The sequence below is a fragment of the Odocoileus virginianus genome, chromosome 33 (assembly GCF_023699985.2).
Source record: "Odocoileus virginianus isolate 20LAN1187 ecotype Illinois chromosome 33, Ovbor_1.2, whole genome shotgun sequence".
Taxonomy (NCBI): Eukaryota; Metazoa; Chordata; class Mammalia; order Artiodactyla; family Cervidae; genus Odocoileus; species Odocoileus virginianus.
Genome location: NC_069706.1, coordinates 9,807,140 through 9,825,315, shown reverse-complemented (window position 1 = coordinate 9,825,315; position 18,176 = coordinate 9,807,140). Strand labels below are relative to the sequence as shown.

Here is an 18,176-nt window from a genome sequence, read left to right as displayed (position 1 = left end):
GACTTGCCCTGCTTCTCTGCTGGTGGGCCTCACGTGTGCAGGAGGGAGGCCTTGGGCCTGAAGCATGGAAATAAGACCCCTCAGCTGCTGAGAGCCGTTTCTGAGGCTAGGCCAGCTCTTCTGTTTACTTTGCCCACCCTAACTAAGTGCTGGGAATGGCAAACCCCAAATCAGACCTCAGAACTCAATATGGTGGTGATGGCTGCATAATGTCATGAATATACTCAATGCCACCAAATTACCACCTTCAAACGGCTAAAATGATAAATGTTATGTTCTGTCCATTAGACCACACACAAAAAGGGCCAACCATGCTACACTGCCTTCTGCCCCAAGAGCTCTATTTACAAGACTTGAAGAGGCAAATCTCTTTTTTTTTTTCCCTAGACAGAAAAGGGATTCTTTTCCCCCTCACTGATCAGAAGCACCCCCCCTCCCTCCTGGGGCTAAGAACTTTTTTAGAGGCTTCTGATTGGCTGGGTCTTTGCCCTGGAAGCCCCCTCCTCCCCTTCCCATCCCCTACTTGCTGGGAGAGAGGATTGAAGCTGAACCCTCTCCTTTGGGAGAGAAGGCTCCTTTCTGGGCTGTTCGGGTTGCCCTGCAGAGCGAGGCTGGTGGCGCGGGGCTCCCTCAGGCCAGCGGCAATGCCGGCGCCCCTGGGCTTCCTTGGTCTGGTCCTGTTCTGGGTGCTGGCGCCAGCGACTTCAGGGAGTAAGTAAAGCTGCTCAACCCTATTCTGTCTGGGGCGAAGGGGCGGCAGCGCAGATCCACTTGGGATGGTGTTTTTATAGCCAGATGCCTGTTTACCTGTCCTTGCTCTGCACACCCTTGGTTTTACCTTTCATGGGGGAGAAGGAAGGAGAGGTTACAAGTGGGTCCCTCGTCTCTCTCTCACTCCCATCTTCCACCAACATCCTCTGGAATCCAGAGTCCAGATTTGAAATCCTGAGTGAGGAAACGCTGACTTCTAGGCTCCCTGAGCCTATCTGCAAGGATGCTTAACAGTCTGCAGGGTAACAATGTGAAATGAACTTTAATTTGTTGTCTGTTCATTGCAGGAAGGTATAGGACAGCGCTATCCACTAAAAATACAGTGCAAGCTAGTATGTAATTTTAAATGTTCGAGTAGCCACATTTAAAAAGTGTTAGAAGGTAAAATTAATTAAAAAATTTTTTTTTAAATTTTATTTATTTTGGTTGCACTGGTCTTCATTGCTACGCTTGGGCTTTCTCTAGTTGTGAGTGGGGGCTATTTTTTTTTTAACTTTTAATTTTGTACTGGTTTTAGCTGATTGACGATATTGCAGAAGCAGTTTCAGGTGAACTGCAGAGGGACTCGGTCATACATACACGTGTGCACTCTCCTAGCAGAGGCGTCTCTTGTTGTAGAGCACCGGCTTAGTTGTTGAGGTGTGTGTGTTTAGTTGTCCCACAGCATGCAGAATCTTCATGGACCAGGGATCCAGCCTGTGTCCCTTGCATTGGCAGGTGGATTCCTAACCACTAGGATCACCAGAGCAGTCCTGAAATTAATGTAATAATATATTGTAATTGTTGTTCAGTCGCTAAGTCGTGTCTGACTCTTTTCAACCCCATGGACTGCAGCATGCCAGGCACCCCTGTCCTTCAGTATCTCCCAGAATTTGCTCAAATTCATGTCCATTGAGTCGGTGATGCTATTTAACCATGTCATTCTCTGCCGCCCTTTCTCCTTCTGGCTTCAGTCATCCCCAGCATCAGGGTCTTTTCCATTGAGTCGGCTCTTTGCATCAGGTGGCCAAAGTTATTGTACTTGACCCAATATATCTAAAATATCATTAGAAAATGTAATCAATATAGAAATTATTAATGAGTTATATTTTCTGTTCTTAGAAATCCAGTGCTTCCTTTGTACTTAGAACATTTGAATGCTAAATGTTCATTGTAAATGCTTGATCTCTTTTTAGATTTCTTAAAATTTTGAGTTGAAAGAGATGAATGAGGTCACTATGCTTTTGACTTTGGGAGTGGGGTGTGATGAGGTTTTAGTATTGAGTGGAGGAGTACTTATTTGAGACAGTAAAGATGGGAGATATGAAATAGTTATCTCAACCATTCTGGGTAAGACAGAAGTAGGGGTTAAAGTCAAGGCATGAATCCTCAGATTATATCAAACAAGGTAAATTTGGACATGAGGCAAGACTATGGTGTATTCTGTAGAATGTGATAAGACAAGGGTGGGGCTAAACATGCAAGGAATTCTTGAAAACACTAAGCTTATATCATAGTTCTATATCACTTTGTTTTATATGACGTGCTTTGTGGAGAATGACGATTCCATCATTTGATAAGAATTAGCTCAAATCCCCACCCCCAATTCTTTCACATACTAAGTCATTTCAAACATCTTTTAAAGTTTTCCACAGGGAGTGGGAGGGAGGCTCAAGAGAGAGGGGGCATGTGGCTGATTCACACTGGAGTATGGTAGAAGTCAACAGAACATTGGAAAGCAATTATCCTCCAATTAAAATAAAAAATTGATTAAAAAGCTTTCCGATAACTGACTTGAGCATAGGTTTTAAATTTTATTAAAATTACATAAAATGAAAGGCTTCTTCATAGCACCAGCTACATTTCAGATGTTCAGTAGCTGCATGTGGCTGGCAGATACTTCCCAGACAGTACAGGTCCCGTCATAACTGTTTTACTCGGTGAATTTTCACCTATTTGCCACTCACACAGTTGGTGCTTAGTCTGTGCTGGCTGGGTAAATAAATGAATGGGAATCAGACTTGATCTCTGAGAAAGCTGAAACGAGGCTCGATTTCATTCCTGAGCTATATAGGTGACACCAATTTCAGTCTATGTCCGGTCTCTCCCTAGAAGTGATGGAAAGATTTATCACTCCCCAGTTTTCAACATTTCCCCCTTCTTGGTTGATAACATTTAGTAGGATAATTGAATGGTCTTTGTTCTTCAGAAACTTTTTTTAAAGCTTTAGATATGTCTCGTTAAGTTGAAAAATGGGAGGGAAACAGACTTGTTTCAAGCAGAATGCTCTCCAAACACCCCTTATTCCTGGGAGCTCATGGTAGACCCAGGCTTGCAGGCATCACTGCTTTTATCGTAGCTGGGCAGAAAAAGCCGATGCAGGGGTTATCAGTGGAACAAAGAAGCTGAATGCTGGATCTGTGGACAACTGGGAGTTTAATGATTATGCACGAACATGTTTAATTTGGAGCCCGGTGTTCAAGTGATCAAAGAGTTGAAGGCAAGTTGGCAGGGAAATTGATTGACTTAAATGTCTTTGAAATGTGGTTTTATCCATTGATATTCTACTTTAATGCAAAGAGTATTTTGTTGGCTGAGCCAAAACATTCAGGGGAAGCAAAAACTCTGCCAAATACCCTACTGTTTTCTATTATTGCAAAGGTTTAAATGGAATGGCATAAAATGCACTTTTCCCCCGTTTTGGGAAAGTATATTTTTTTAAGGGATTAAAAACATGCTGGCACGTGTTATGATTACCAGTTGAGGCAGAGTGGGCGTGGGTTTGAGAATAGTGATGGTCTTATTGGAAAGTCATTCTATGAAAATGGCTGCAGATGGACCCCCCGGCTAAGGCTGTTCTGAAAGGATATGGATGATGTCCGGGAAATGTCAGGCATGTGGCTGGAAGGAAGGATAAATGAGGAGTGATAGTAGGTGGAACTGGGGAGTCTTCAGGTGAGGGTTGGGACGGGCAGATGGAGAGATGCTGACCCTTCCAGGGAGGAGGTTGGAGGGTCCCCTGCAGAGTGTCCTCGGCAGCCTGAGGAGGTCTCTGGTTGTTCTGCTTGTACCCTTGTTGTTCTGCGGTGTAGATGGTCGGTGAGTGAGGTATGAGATCCACCAGGGAGCAGAGCCAGATACCATCCTTCACTGCCGCAGTCTTCCGGTCTTGCCTTTGTTGGTTCAGCCATTCCTTTATTCACTCACCTGTTGCTCTGTGACAGCGTAGTGGTTAAGGCTGTGGACTCAGAATGCCTGTGTCCAAACCCTGGCTGTTCTACTAACCGTGTTAGTCTCTGGGCCTCCGTGAAATGGGAGTAACAATCGCGCTCACGACAGGGAAATGTCAGCATTGAAGGCGCTGAATATATAACTTGTTTGGAACAGCACTTGGCGCATGATAAGTGCTGTGTGCTAGTTGTATTCATTCATTTATTCATTCCAGTATCAACTGGGAACCAGGCACTGGGGGATACAATTTTGACAAAGATGACGGACATAGTGAAATCATTAACATTTTTATAAGCATTGTGAAGAGAATAGGATGTTAAGATAGGGGCTGACAAGGGGGGATTTACTCTGGACAGGGAGACATGCTTACACTGGGGTCTGAAGGAGCGTAGGACGTGAGAACTGGAGGAGGACTGTTGAGACCAGAGGGAAGAGTCTGTGTAAAGGCCTTGAGCTGGAGGAGGCCCAGCTTGGCTAGAGGTCGAGTGGGGTGAGATATGGCCAAAGGGGCAGACAGAGGCCGGCTGGCTTGGGAAGGATTTTATGATGAACGCGTGTGGGTTGGGGTGGTTGGGGGGAGACTTAGGAGCTCTTAAACAGGGAGTGATGCGATTAGATTAAGGGTTTTTAAACATGACTGTAACTGTTGGGAATGAACTGTGGACACAGGGAACAGGCTACTGAGGTTGCCCAAGTGAGAAAAGATGAGGCTTTGCCTGGAGTGATGGCGGTGGGGGTGGAGACATGATTGGAGAGAGAGAAGGATGGAATAAGGTAGAGGGGGATGGGTGGAGATGGATAGAAAGATGGACAGAGAGAGAGACAGACAGATAGATGAATGAAAGGAGGGATGGATGTGGATGGAGGGAGAGACAGACAGATGGCTGGAGGCAGGGAAGGGTCCATAGAGAGGTGGATGGAGGGAAGGAGGGATGAACTGAGGAGCGGATGGAGACCTGATGGAATTGGCAGCACTTGCTGACACTTGGGACTTGGGGTGATGATAAGGGAAAAGGGGGAAGCACAAACAACTTCCAGGTTACCAGCTTGAGCAACAGGAGGACAGTGGTATTAGTACCCAAGATGGGGACGAGTGGGGTGGGTGGAGGGTGCATGGAGGTTACTCCCAGCTCCGTGAGACAGAGGAGAGTGGGAATTATCTCTTTTTGTCCCCCTGGCCCCTTTAATGTCCTTTTTCCAGAGCAGGTCAGTGGCCCATGGGATGGGCTGTTGCATGCCTCTTCCAGGCCTTGCCCTGGTTCCATCTGATTTGTGATTTCAGAAATGCCAGACTCGTTGGTGGGGCAGGTGGCCGCCTGCATGACTTCCTGCACAGGTGAGTCTATCTGGAGACCTTATCACACTTCCGGTGAACTCAAGACAGGGCAGGGCAGGGGTTTGGGGAGGGGAAGCTGATCATGGCCAGGTCTAATTAGGGACAACCCCTGAGGGCCTCAGCCACATTCCCAGGGAGACTAGTGGGGAAGAGCAAGACCGGTTCTGCAAAGGCCGTCCGGTTGTCAGCATTTATAGAAGCCAGTCACACTCAGGTTAGAATGTCCTTAACCCATCCCAGCCCTAAAGCCCTGGGGCTTTCCCTCATACTGTGGTCCCCAGGTGGAGTAAAATCTTCAGCCAAGTGATTCTATTTGCATCTCGGGGTGGCAAGAGAGAAACTGGGGGCAAATAGCTTAGAAGGAAGCATTTTCGGAATGTGAGATGTGGTTATATCTTGAGCACAAAGAAATGAACAAGAATGTGTTCATTCAATTTGAAAGCTCAGGAGAAGGATGAGCTGTCATAATTAATACTTTAATGGTGTTTCGCAATTGGTCTGTGGTCTAAACAGAAGCTTCCGGAATCACAGACTCTCTGCTCTCTAGATCCAATCTACCGCAGAGTACCTCCCCCACCTCCCCACTGTCTCCAATACCTCCAGACTAGCCAGTTCTGCAGCTTTGTGTTCTGTAAAGGTCAGGGAACTCTCCCCAGCCCACCCCCAGTCCCTGCTGATATCCACCAGGGCAGTAGGTGAGGAATCATCAGACAGCCAAGATTTGGATTCCAGCTGTGCAACCTTGGGCAAGTTAGTTAGCCTCTCTGAGCCTTGGTTTCCAACCCTATATGGTGGAGAAAATGAGAGTACCCACTTCAAAGTCGTTTTGAGGCTTCCAAAAGCTAATGTAAAATAGATCAGTTGTTCTCAACCAGGATGACTGTATCTACCAGGGACATTTTGCAAAGTCTGGGGACATTTTTGCTTGTCCCATCTGGGGTATGCCACTGGCATCTGGAGATGCTTTTGAGCATCCTATAATGCACAGAACAGCCCTCACAACACAATTACAAGGTATCAAAACATTGACACCATGGAGGCTGAGAAACTCAGAGTGTATAAAGGTCTTAGAAGAAGGCCTAGCATGTGAAACACTAGGTAATGTTTATTAAGCACTCCTTGTTAATATCTTCATTTTCTTTTCCACTCACTTCCCCTGAGCTGGGGGCAGGCAGCTCACAGGCCAGAGGAGAGGGGAAGGTGACGGTTAGGATGCCTAAGTAGTCCAGATGGAGCTGAGTCTCAGAAGGAGTCAGATCGTCAAAGAGACACCGTGTGCCCTCTCTCTGCCCGCCAGGGTCAGCTGATCCTTACCTCCCCGTGGGCACCAGATACATCTATCACTTTTCCACTAACACCAGCACCAGCCTGCAGGGGGCCCAGGTGGAGGGGAGTGGCCTTGGTCTGCAAGGCTTGGTCACCCTTGATGTGCTTGGCCCTTGCCAGATGGCCTTACGGGTGAGTACTGCTGAGGAACCAGGGGGTCACGTTGACATGGGGGAGGGCCACGGGGAAGCCATAGCCCCTGAAATCAAATTCAAGTGAGGGCTCTAGAGTAATATGGGAATGTGGTATCATTTTGGTTGTAGAGGGTGCCAGGGTAGATCCAGTGTGGGGAGGAGTGGGGATTAAAGGAGTGAAGGGTATTCCTTGGAGCAGGTATAGCCACAGGATGGGATCAAGCTATGTCCTTGGGACAATCAGTTCAGTTCAGGTGCTAAGTCGTGTCCAACTCTTTGCGACCCCATGGACTGCAGCACGCCAGGCTTCCCTGTCCATCACCAACTCCTGGAGCTTACTAAAACTCATGTCCATTGAGTTGGTGATGCCATCCAACCATCTCATCCTCTGTCGTCCCCTTCTCCTCCTGCCCCCAATCCCTCCCAACATCAGGGCTTTTTCCAATGAGTCAACTCTTTGCATGAGATGGCCAAAGTACTGGAGTTTCAGTCCTTTAATCTCCATCAAAACTGTAGGGGTTGTTTTTCCTACAGGGTCTGTCTTCACAAGGCAAATTGCGTACTGCTGCAATTTTGTTGTTTGCTATGTTTTTAGCATTAAAAAAATGGATACTGCTCAAGGGGCAGATCTCCCTGCCTACCCTTCCCTCACAAACATGAATCACGAGGGGGCCCAGAACTACTTTAGGTGGGGAAGGGGGTGCTGGTGTGGTCCTGGAATATCCCAGGAGATGTTACCAACTCAGTGCATCCTGCTTCAGCTCCAGCACTTCCAGCTGACATCCATCCTGGGGTCCAAGGTGGAAGTTCTGAAGGAGTCAGAGAGTTTGAGGTAAGACGCTGGGCCTTGCTCCCCATGGGGCTGTTAATGTGAGCCCTGCTTCCTTTTCCGATGGTCACCGGGCACTGGGTGCACCAGATTGTATTGAAAGAACCCAATTAGGGTAACCCCCGTTCAGCAGAGAGAGGCCATTTTGGATTGAGGTTCAAAGAGGATTCCATCTTTGTTTTGACCTTGTAAACACCCAGGCCATTGATGAGGACCGTTGGGGGTTGTTGTGATGTGGGAGCCTTGAGCGGCTCCAAATAGCTTCAGATGACCTTCCCTTATCTGGAGGAAGGAATTCTCGCCCTGTATTTTCCTGGCTGTCACTCCCAGCATGTCCAGATTTTATGTCTGCCCAGCACCCTCTGGGCTTCATCCTTAAGAACATTCTGGAAGACACTGGGCACCCATTGATGCCTGCCCTTCTACTCCTCCCCCTTGCTGAGATGGGGGGTTCTCCTGGAGACCCATAGCTTCTTTCTCCCCTCCTAAGCCAAGCTCCCCTTGGTGACCCAGCCAAGCCTGGAATTCTCCCTCGGCGTGTTTCCCAGGGACTCCTGACAGTGGCTTCCTGGCCACAAAGCTCAGTCCAGCCGCCAGCCTAAAGAGAAGCCCATCTCCGCAGATTCCTCTTCCTTTTTGATTGCAAATTCATTTGTTAAAAAAAATAATAAAGCCTTTGTGCAGGGATACAGAGATGGGGGAGCTGCCAGGGGCAAATGGATCCCCAGTGAAAAGCTTAGGGGGTCCTTTCCAAGGGGGCAGCCAGGGCTATTGTCCCTGGGGAGTCTCATCAGAAATGCTAAGTCAGTGCGCAGGGCTGCTAGCTCCTGGAGAGACCAGACTGACCCTAGCTATTCCAGAAGGGGCGGGTGCCATTAACATTTCTCTAGCTTGAGGCCTGAGACCCTGGGGGCTGCCACGGTTGTGGGGAGGGGGCAGACTCCACTTGGAGCTGGAGAAGGGGCAGTGACCTCCCCAGGGACGTTCAGTAGGGACACTTGTGTCCCCCAAGGTTCTGCTTGCTGGCTGGCCAGTGGGGTTTGGGGCTTTGCCAGTTTCCCCTTCATCACAGGGCACCTCTCTCTTCAACTCCCCCCACAAAGGGGAGTACTCCCCTAGCCCTCGCCCCCAACCTGCCCTATCCTCTGCCTCGCCAGGCCATACCAGACACAGGCTCCTGGTCTGTGTCAGGTGAGGGGCGACGGGCAGAGCACTGGGCTGAATTCTGGACCCAGCTCCTCCCAGACTTGCTGCGTGGTCCTCTCTGGTTGCTCTCCCTCTCTGGGCCTTGTTCCCTCGTTTCTACAGGGCTGGAGCCTAAGTCACTTCTGCCATGGTCCGTGTGCAGGTTGGAAAAGAATTTCCAGACACCAGGCAGAGTGAGAGGAGAATAAAGTTTAGTAGAGTGGGAGACCCTGGGAGAACAGCAGGCTGGCTCAACGGAGAGCCGAACCCTTTAGCGGGCGAGCAGCCACTTTTTTAGAACCTCAAGACAGAGAAAACTCCTCCTGGAAGGGTGGCATTATGTGATTGGTTAGGATGCTATAGGGTGGGTAATAGGATGGGTATTTTACCTAATAGGGTGTCAGGGTTAGATCTGGAGGCTCATGGCAACAGTTGCCATGGGGGCTGGTCAGTTCCAGAGATTTTTATCCTGTGACCTTGGTGCAGGGCTCCACAACTTCCAGCTCAGGGTGTCTGAGACCTGTGACTCCGGAGCCATCCTGCCTGGGTTCGAATCCCAGCTGTGGCCCTGAACAAGTCACCTTACTGCTCCAAGCCTCAGGTTCCCTCCTATATAACGTGAGCGGGCTGGGAAAATGAGAAGTTTTGCAATGCAGGACGCCCTGGGAAGCTCAGCTTTTTCTTTTTTTTTTTTTTTCCCAAGCCGGGTTCACCCATTTTATTCAGGTGGCGACAAGGCTGGGAGTGGCTTCAAGCACAAACTTGGCTGTCTTTTTGTGGTTTGGTTGAGACCTGGCTGGAGCTGAGCCGTTAAGAAGCCAGGCCGTTTGGGCGGGGCGTGGGGGTAGCTGGGTGCTTCCTACGGGACTGACCTATGGGAGGGGCCCACGCTGGAGGGGCAAGGTTGCGGTAGCAGAGAAGAGGTGGCCTGGGGCCTTAGATGGGCCCCCCTGACGCCCACCCCCGCGCAGCGCTGTCCTGGGCCGCGAGCCGCTGCGCTTCGTCCTGCAAGCGGGGCGCGTGGTCCGCCTGTGCCTCCACACCGCCGAGCCGCGCTGGGCGCTGAACGTGAAGCGGGCAGTGCTGAGCCTCCTACAGGGTCATCCGGGTGCCCGCGAACCCCAGACCGTGGAGGAGGTGAGTTCCGAGTCTCGAGAGGGGGGTGGGTGATGGAGTGATGGGGAGCCGGGCGCTGACTGGGTCCCGCTCGCCCAGGTGGACATCCTGGGCAGGTGTCCCACCACGTACCAGCAACTCGGAAGCAGGCTGCACAAGACCAAGGACCTGAGGCGGTGCTCCCTGCGCAGGGTGCGCGCCTCCCTGCGCTCGCAGGCCCTGCCCGCCTCCGAGGAGGTGAGAGCGGGGCTGCCCCTACCGCGTCCTCTCCCCTGTCCTGCCTTCTGGCCGCTCCTCCCTTCTTGGCCCACTCCCTGTTCCCTTCTCCTCCCTCCCAGGCTCTGTCCTTCCCCTCCCCAACTTCCTCATCTCGCATCTTCCTCTCCCCCCACCCCCTAACTCTCCCCCACTTCCCCTTCCCTCCTCCTCCCTTTTCCTTCTCTCTCTTCCAAGGTCCCTGCAGATCAAAGTGTTGTGTAAACAGTTCAGTTCAGTTCAGTTGCTCAGTCGTGTCCGACTCTTTGCGACCCCATGGACTGCAGCATGCCAGGCCTCCCTGTCCTTCACCAACTCCCAGAGCTTGCTCAAACTCAGGTCCATTGAGTCGGTGATGCCATCCAACCATCTCATCCTCTGTCGTCCTCGTCTCCTCCTGCCCTCAATCTTTTCCAGCATCAGGGTCTTTTCAAATGAGTCAGCCCTTCGCATCAGGTGGCCACAGTACTGGAGTTTCAGCTGCAGCATCAGTCCTTCCAATGAACAGTCAGGACTGATTTCCTTTAGGATGGACTGGTTGGATTTCCCTGTAGTCCAAGGGACTCTCAAGAGTCTTCTCCAACACCACAATGTACACAGTAGGCGTCTGTATAAGGATAGGAGGTGATCACTGTTAACACGGCTAATACAGAGTCTCAGCATCTAGAAGCATATGCAGGACTGCAGGCACTGGCCATCTTCATTTTCCAATTGAGGCTTTATCCTTCCTCCCCTTGGGGTGACCGCTGTCTGCTCTTTCTTGCCTCCCTTGGTCTCCCACCTCTATCTATGGGGAGGGGGATCCTGACGCTCCAGGGTAGCCCCGAAGCTCCATGCTAGTCCCCAGTGGGCTCCCCGCAGCCTTGCTACTGATTTGGGGGTTCTGGGGGTTCCCTCACTCCCAAGGCGTGGCCTGAGCTTCCGCCTCTTCCCCACACGGTCCAGCAGTCTGGCCTGGCCTCCCGCCTGACCTGCGTCCAGAGTCTGCAGGCTGGCGTGCTGCGGGAGGCCTCCTGCACGCAGCTGGACACCGCGGGGCCCCTCTCCAGGGAGGCAGATGCTGCGCTGATGTGGACCCTTTCCTCGCTCTCCCTGCTGGAGGAGGTACCCCAGGACCTGGCTGGCACAGGTGATGGAGGTGGGGGTGGGGGGGTGGCTCCGGACCTTTAGGTGAGCCTCCCAGTCTCCTGAGACCAGAGGGGCTCCAGCAAGCAGAGGCTCCACTGCTGTGTCCCTGTCTGGACACCCTTGAACACCTTCTGAAAGTGGCCATTGTCAGGGTCGACCTCTTTTTCTAGAAGTTTCTGTCGGCTCACATGGCTCTCAGGCTTGGTCTTGGCCTCCTATCTGGGTTGTTCTCAGTGAAGATGGCATCTTCTGGTTCCCAGCTTTTGTGGGAGAATCCACCTTACATCTGATGACCCTTGGACCTGACCATTTTGGGGGCTAGCTGACTCAGGTTTCCTGATTTTCTGGAAAGTTCCTGCCAACATAGAGCATCCCCTGGAGCATGGTTCCCTTTTAGGGTTTTTGTCCAGAAAGAAAGAAAGTGAGGCATGCATCTGAGGGAAAGAGATAAATATTTTTTCCATGGTGAAAAAAATGGCTGTCTCCCTGAATCAGGAAGTAAGGATGGTTAATTCCTACTGCTGACAGTTCAGAAGGATTTACTGTGGGCCAGTATCTGTGCTGAGTGCTTTATGTGGATTATTTAATTTAATTCTCATCATGACCCCATTAGGAAGTTACTGTTGTTTTTAGTTATATTTTTTTTCACTGAAGGAAGCTGTGTCCAAGAGGTAAAAATGACTTGTCTGAAGTCGCAGAGCTAATGAGAGGCAGAGCTGGGACTTGGATCCATGGGGTCTTTTCCACAGCCCTGGTGGATAATCAGGTTTGCCTCAGAGAATAGACTCGCTGCCTGCACCACCCCAGGGAGAACCTAGCAGATGGGGACTGAAGCCCTGGGTTTTCCCAGCCTTCTGTTTGGTTCCATGGAGCATAGGCTGAGATCCTAGGCTGACCTGCCCCCCAAGGCCTCCCTCAAGCACAGACACTGGCCATGACTGGGGCATCTTGTTTCAGGACCTGCCTGGTGGTTGCCCATTGAGTTGAATGAGCTTTTAATCTTTTTTTTTTAAACAGATGTAATTGAGATGTACTTCACATACTGTCTAGTTCATGCATTTAAAGTGAATAATCCAGTGGTTTCTAAAAGAGTCACAGTTGTCCATTCATCATCAGAATCAACTTTATGACATTTTCATTGCCCCAGAAGAAACCTTGCACCATTGGCCATCACCTCCTGTTCCCCCAATTCCTGGAAACCACTAATCTACTTTCTACTTCTAGATTTTTCCATTCTGGACAGTTTGTATAAATAGAATGAGATAGTAGGTGACCTTTTATAACTGGCTTCTTTTGCTTCCCATAGGTTTATCCTATGGGATGAACCTATCTTCCCAAGGTCCATCCGTGTTATAGCATGTGTCACCGTTTCATTTCTTTTTCTTGCTGAATAATCTTCCATTCCATGGAGGAGGTTTCCATGTTTCCTCTGGCAATTTCCAGAGGGTTTTGGGGTCACCTTACCGGGCCCATCCCTTACTGATGGGCACGTGGACTGTCTCCTGTCCTTTGCTGTCAGCAGGAACACTGGCATGATTTTCTTGTGTGTGTTCTCCTCACCTGTTGCCAGAAACGTACTGAAGGAAGCCTTGGCAGGGTGTGGGAGCGGCTCCCGGGGGTCCTTCCGCTCACTCTGACATTTCTCCCCATGTGGTTGTCCCTGCTAAGAACCTCCCACCTCAGATTCAGATGGTGGAGACTTAACCCCGAGCAGCTTGCTCTATGAATGGGAGGAGACCCCGTCCCACGCTACGGTGGCCAAAGGGGCTGCATCAGTGAGGAAGCTGTGCCTGGCTCAGGCCACAAGCTTTGAGGTAAGTGGCTTCTCCAGTCCCAGGCCAGGGTCTGCCTGGGGCCTGGGGTCCTGGGACACCCTCCTCTTCCTACCAGATCCTTTAAGATCTACTTGGTAGAATATTCAATATTAGAGATGCTGTGTACTGTTGGGCAGGTTATGCACTGCGTAACTCTGCCTGGTTGTGAAAGTAAAAGGAAGAAATCTAGCATGTGTGTGCAAACCTTGACCTAGTGCTGATTGGACAGGAGCCTGGAGGGGGCCTCCTTCTCATCGGTCTGTCTGTGGGCACACTGTCCTTTTGGGCCAGACTAACCTTCTGGACCTGGCCTGTCCTAGAGATCTCTCAGGACACACACACACACACACACACACACACAATCTGGAGGAAGAAATGGCAATCCACTCCAGCATTCTTGCCAGGATAATCCCACGGAGAGACGAGCCTGGTGGGCTACATAGTCCATGGGGTCACAAAAGAATCAGACATGACTTAGTGACTAAACAACACCAAATACACACACCCAAGAATGTGTTGAGACTTCCCTGGCAGTCCAGCAGCTAAGACTCTGCACTTGCACTGCTGAGGTCCTGAATTTGATCCCTGATTGGGGAATTAAGATTCCACACGCTGCGTGGCAGCCAAAGAAAATGGAATAATATTTTGAATTTGTGTAAAATACATTGAACATGTAGTCAGTAAATATAGACCATATATATGTATATATTGAAGACTCACGGATGTACACACACACTGTACCTTTTGCGTGTACACAGCAGAGACATACTTGCACTGGTTCTTCACTGTTTTGGGGACCCGGAGCCAAGGCCCCAGCTCATTGCTCTCTGGAATCCCTGACCTCGGGGGCTTTGTGGTGGTCAGAGAGAAGTCAGCAGCCCAGTGGAGAGGGCCCTCAGCCCCGCGAGGTGGTGCTGCAAGCCTCTGGCCAGTGGGTGACGGAGCCGGCTGTTCACCTAGGCACCCTGGCCCCCACGGCAGGGATTCTCACCCTGGCGCTCCTGACCCCTTGGGGTGCCCTATGCACTGTCGGATGTTTAGCCGCCTCCCTGACCTCTACCCACCAGTGTCAGCATCACCTCCATCCCTGTCACGATAACCCAGTGTCTCCACGTGTTACCTACGTCCCCTGGGGAGCACGCTCACCCCCATTGAGAACCACTGCTCTGCCTCCTGTGTTCCAACCCGCCTCCCTCCATCGGGCCTCCAGGGCACCACCCTCCACCCCCCTGGCGGGGCATTTCCCCAGCAGAGGCAGCTCAGAGCCAGGCATGTCGCGGGCCTGTCTCCCCTCCTGCAGATTGGCAGTGCTGGCCCCAGAGGCCGTGGGGTGGCTGTCCTGTCTTTATAGCGCTAACAAGGAAGCAAATTGTTCCCACCAGGGAGGTCCCCTGGGCTGGGGAGAATTGCCGAGGACTTTGTTCCTGAGAATAGCTTTTTGGGGATGCCTCAGTGCACATCAAGCAATGTTTTGCATCCCTCTCCCCAGGAGAGGGCCCACTGGTTACCAGGGGGATGGCCGCGTGGGCTTGGGCTGGGAATGCCTTCGCCCCACCCCATTGTTGGTGGGCAGGAGACAAGATGGGTTTTTCACTTTGGAAACAAAACCAGGACTTGAGACTCAATAGAGAGCAAATTCCCCAGCCTGACCCTCTGCAGAGAGGCCCCGGGGTTTCGATGTGGGGGGCAGCAGCCTGGGGTGGCCAAGAGCATAGTGGAGTGAAGGAGGAGAAGATGGGGAAAGAAGCTGGGCAGGTCAGTGCCCCCTGCACCCCCAGGCTGCCAGGGAGGATGCCTGAGGGAGGGCACAGCTCTTGACCACCATCTGGGGTACTCAGAGCACCCACATCACAGACACCCACTGCCCGCCAACTGTGTGTGCAGCCAAGTGTGGATGGTGGTGTGCCAAGCTGGCTTGTGCTGACTTGCCAGAGCTGATGGTTAGCCTCTGGAAATCCTGCAGGTTGGCTGGTGGGCAGACATTACCAAAGATTCAGTTATGCTCTGAGAACTTACTGTGTAGCACAGGGAACTTTACCGGTGCTCTGTGGTGACCTAGATGGGTGCTAGAGCTAACTCGCTTCAGTTGTGTCTCTTTTCGACCCCATGGACTGTAGCCCGCCAGGCTCCTCTGTCCATGGGAATCTCCAAGCAAGAATACTGGAGTGGGTTGCCATGCCCTTCTCCAGGGGATCCTCCCCACCCAGGGATCAAACCTGCATCTCTTACGTCTTCTGTATTGGTAGGCAGGTTCTTTACCACTAGCGCCACCTGTTAGCCACAATGGGAGGGAAATCTAAAAACGAGGGGATACGCGTGTATGAAAGGCTGATACCCTCTGCAGTAGAAACTGAAAAACTGACACAGCGGTGTAAGGCAACTGTGTGTGCTTGGCCTCCCAGCTGTGTCTGACTCTTTGCGACCCCATGAACTGTAGCCTGCCGGGCTCCTGTGTCCATGGGGATTCTCCAGGCAAGAATCCTGGAGGGGGCTGCCATGCCCTCCTCCAGGGGAATCTTCCCAACCCAGGCATTGAACCCAGGTCTCCTGCATTGCAGGTGGATTCTTTACCCTCTGAGCCAGCAGGGAAGCAATGATACTCCAATTAAGCAAAAGACTGTTATACCCATTTACAGTGAAAATGAATCATATTCAAAACGAAGGTCATGAGTACTCAATACCATCGCCCGCTAGTTATTTTACTACACTTTCATCTTTGCACTGGTGGTTCTTGGCACCCACTGTAGGATAGAAACGGGGACAATGGCTTGCTTCTGTGCAGTGACCCCCACGTCCGCGGTCAGTGATGGCACCTGGGCTGCTGATAATGGGCCACAGTGGGAGTATTGATACCATGGAAACTGGCAATCAGGGCTTTTTATCTCCCCCCTCCAGGGCCTTGAGTATAGGATGCTGGTTAAGAGTGTGGGTTCAAGTCTCGGCTCTGCCACTTAGAAGTCCTGTGGCCGCTGTCACCTGACTTAAATGCTCTGTTAAGTGAGAAGAGTCATGGTCCCTCGTAGGGTCAAGGTCAAATGAAGTGGTGCCTATAAAGTGCCTAGAACAGCGCCTGGCCCGCAGTCGAGGCTCCACACAAAGCAATCGTTGTTGTTATTACTGTTGTGCATCGATGTTGTTGAGGAGGGTATGGCAACCCCGCCCCCCCAGCATTCTTGCCTGGAGAATCCCATGGATAGAGAAACCTGGCGGGCTACAGTCCATAGAGTCTCAAAGAGTTGGACACGACTGAAGTGAAAACACACACACACACACCAGTTCCGCCAGCAGAAGTCACACAGTCGGGATGCTGCCCACCCTGGGGGTAGACACTCTGGTGGGAGGGCTGGCCCATGAGGCCTGTGTTGCATTTGCGTCCGGCCGAAGTCAAGCTGTGTGCACAGAACTCAGTCTCAGCCACTCAGAGCAGAGGAGGCCCGAGTGACGCAAGCCCGTCCCTGCAGCCGTGGAGCCCTGGCTGGGTGGGGTGAGGGCTCACTCTTGGCCTTGACCAAGCCCAGCAGGAAGCCAGGAACCTCATCACTCTTTCTGTGGCTTTGGGTTTGGGTTGAGGCAACAAATCCGAGACTGAGGGGGCACTGGGGTGGGAAGGCAGGATGTGGGGCCAGCATCCCAAACCCACTATCTCCTGAAACTCCTAGAGGTGTGGGCTCTGAATAGAGTCCTTTATTTCCTCGAGTGTTTGGAGACTTGGTGACTGTGCCGGTCAGACCTGTAGACAAGGAGCAAAAGCTGCAAATCCCTGCCGATTAGCCATCACTGTTCGTAATTCTGAAAAACATTCACATAGTTTTTTAGTTAGAAATATCAGAAACTGTGAAATATGGTAGGACTCATCATAATAATTACGATCATTGTAACATGTTGTTTAGTTGGTCAGTTGTGTCTGACTCTTTTGCAACCCCATTGACTGTCAGGCACCTCTGTCCATAGGATTTCCCAGGCAGGAATACAGGAGTGGGTTGTGATATCCTTCTCCAGGGGATGTTCCTGACCCAGTGATCGAAACCCCATCTCATGCAAGTCTCCTTCATTGCAGGTGGATTCTTTCCCACTCAGTCACTTTTATTAGAGCATAAAGCCCACAAATACAGACACCATCTCTCCTTTCCCCCATGTCCCTGGCCCTTATGTATGCCTGGCACATAGTAGGTGCCCAATAAATGCTTGTTAAAGAATAAAAGTGGGCTAGCCTGTGTGCCAGGAGCTTGGGATTCAGTGGAAAGAAGCCCATATGAGCAGCCTCATCTTTTTGGGTCTGTGAAGCTGTTGGGACATACTGCGGTTCCCACCTTCTTTTCAGCCATGTTGATGGCTCAGCTGGTAAAGAATCTGCCTGCAATGCAAGAGACATGGGTTCGATCCCTGTGTCGGGAAGATCCCCTGGAGAAGGAAAGGGCAACCACTCCAGTATTTTGCCCAGAGAGTCCCATGGTCAGAGGAGCCTGGGGGGGTTACAGTCCATGGGGTTGCAAAGAGTCGGACATGACTGAGCGACTAAGCACATCTGGAGACAGGGATGGATGAGGTGACCTTTGGGGTTCGAGTCTCTCACGCTGCCCCCTCTGATTACCAGGCCACGGAACTGTTCCTGACGCTGGTGACTGAGCTCCGCGGCCTCTCTGCAGATGAGCTCATGGAACTCTGGGGACTTTCTTTTAAATGCCGAGACAACTGGTAAGGGCCTCTCCCTGAGTTGGGGGCTGGGCCAGGAGTTGGCTGGGGGGTCCTGGTGGGGCTGGATAATCTTGCTGCTGTCCTAGGTCACCATTGAGAGATGGATGGTGACATTTCAGCTCATCCCTGTGATATGTTATCTCATTCCTGACTTGTCCTTCAGTCTGGGGACATCTGCCAAGAAGACGGTTAAGCAGGGAGCTTGGAGGTTCCCACGGGGGCTGGAGACTGGAGTCTGGGGAGACTGGAGGCTGTGGGGCCTGGCGGGGATAAAGACAGGCATTGTTCCCTCCCCACACAGGGTCCCTCTGGCCGGGAGCTGGAATTAGCATTCCAATGCGCCCTGGGTTCCCTTCTGCTGGGAGTGGGGGGTGCTG

The 18,176-nt window shown here is 51.3% G+C and overlaps 1 protein-coding gene across 1 annotated transcript in view; it reads left to right on the top strand.

Moving 5' to 3' along the window:
• The first annotated feature begins 5,301 nt into the window (after positions 1–5,301).
• The window catches only part of LOC110129295 (uncharacterized), a 153,298-nt gene continuing 140,423 nt past the window's right edge, over positions 5,302–18,176 (top strand). Inside the window, exons 1-8 of the mRNA XM_070461127.1 lie at positions 5,302–5,317; positions 6,615–6,775; positions 7,539–7,609; positions 9,763–9,928; positions 10,007–10,144; positions 11,111–11,291; positions 12,959–13,104; positions 17,699–17,799. Coding sequence (XP_070317228.1) covers positions 5,302–5,317; positions 6,615–6,775; positions 7,539–7,609; positions 9,763–9,928; positions 10,007–10,144; positions 11,111–11,291; positions 12,959–13,104; positions 17,699–17,799 — 980 coding nt within the window. The remainder of the gene's footprint in view (positions 5,318–6,614; positions 6,776–7,538; positions 7,610–9,762; positions 9,929–10,006; positions 10,145–11,110; positions 11,292–12,958; positions 13,105–17,698; positions 17,800–18,176) is intronic.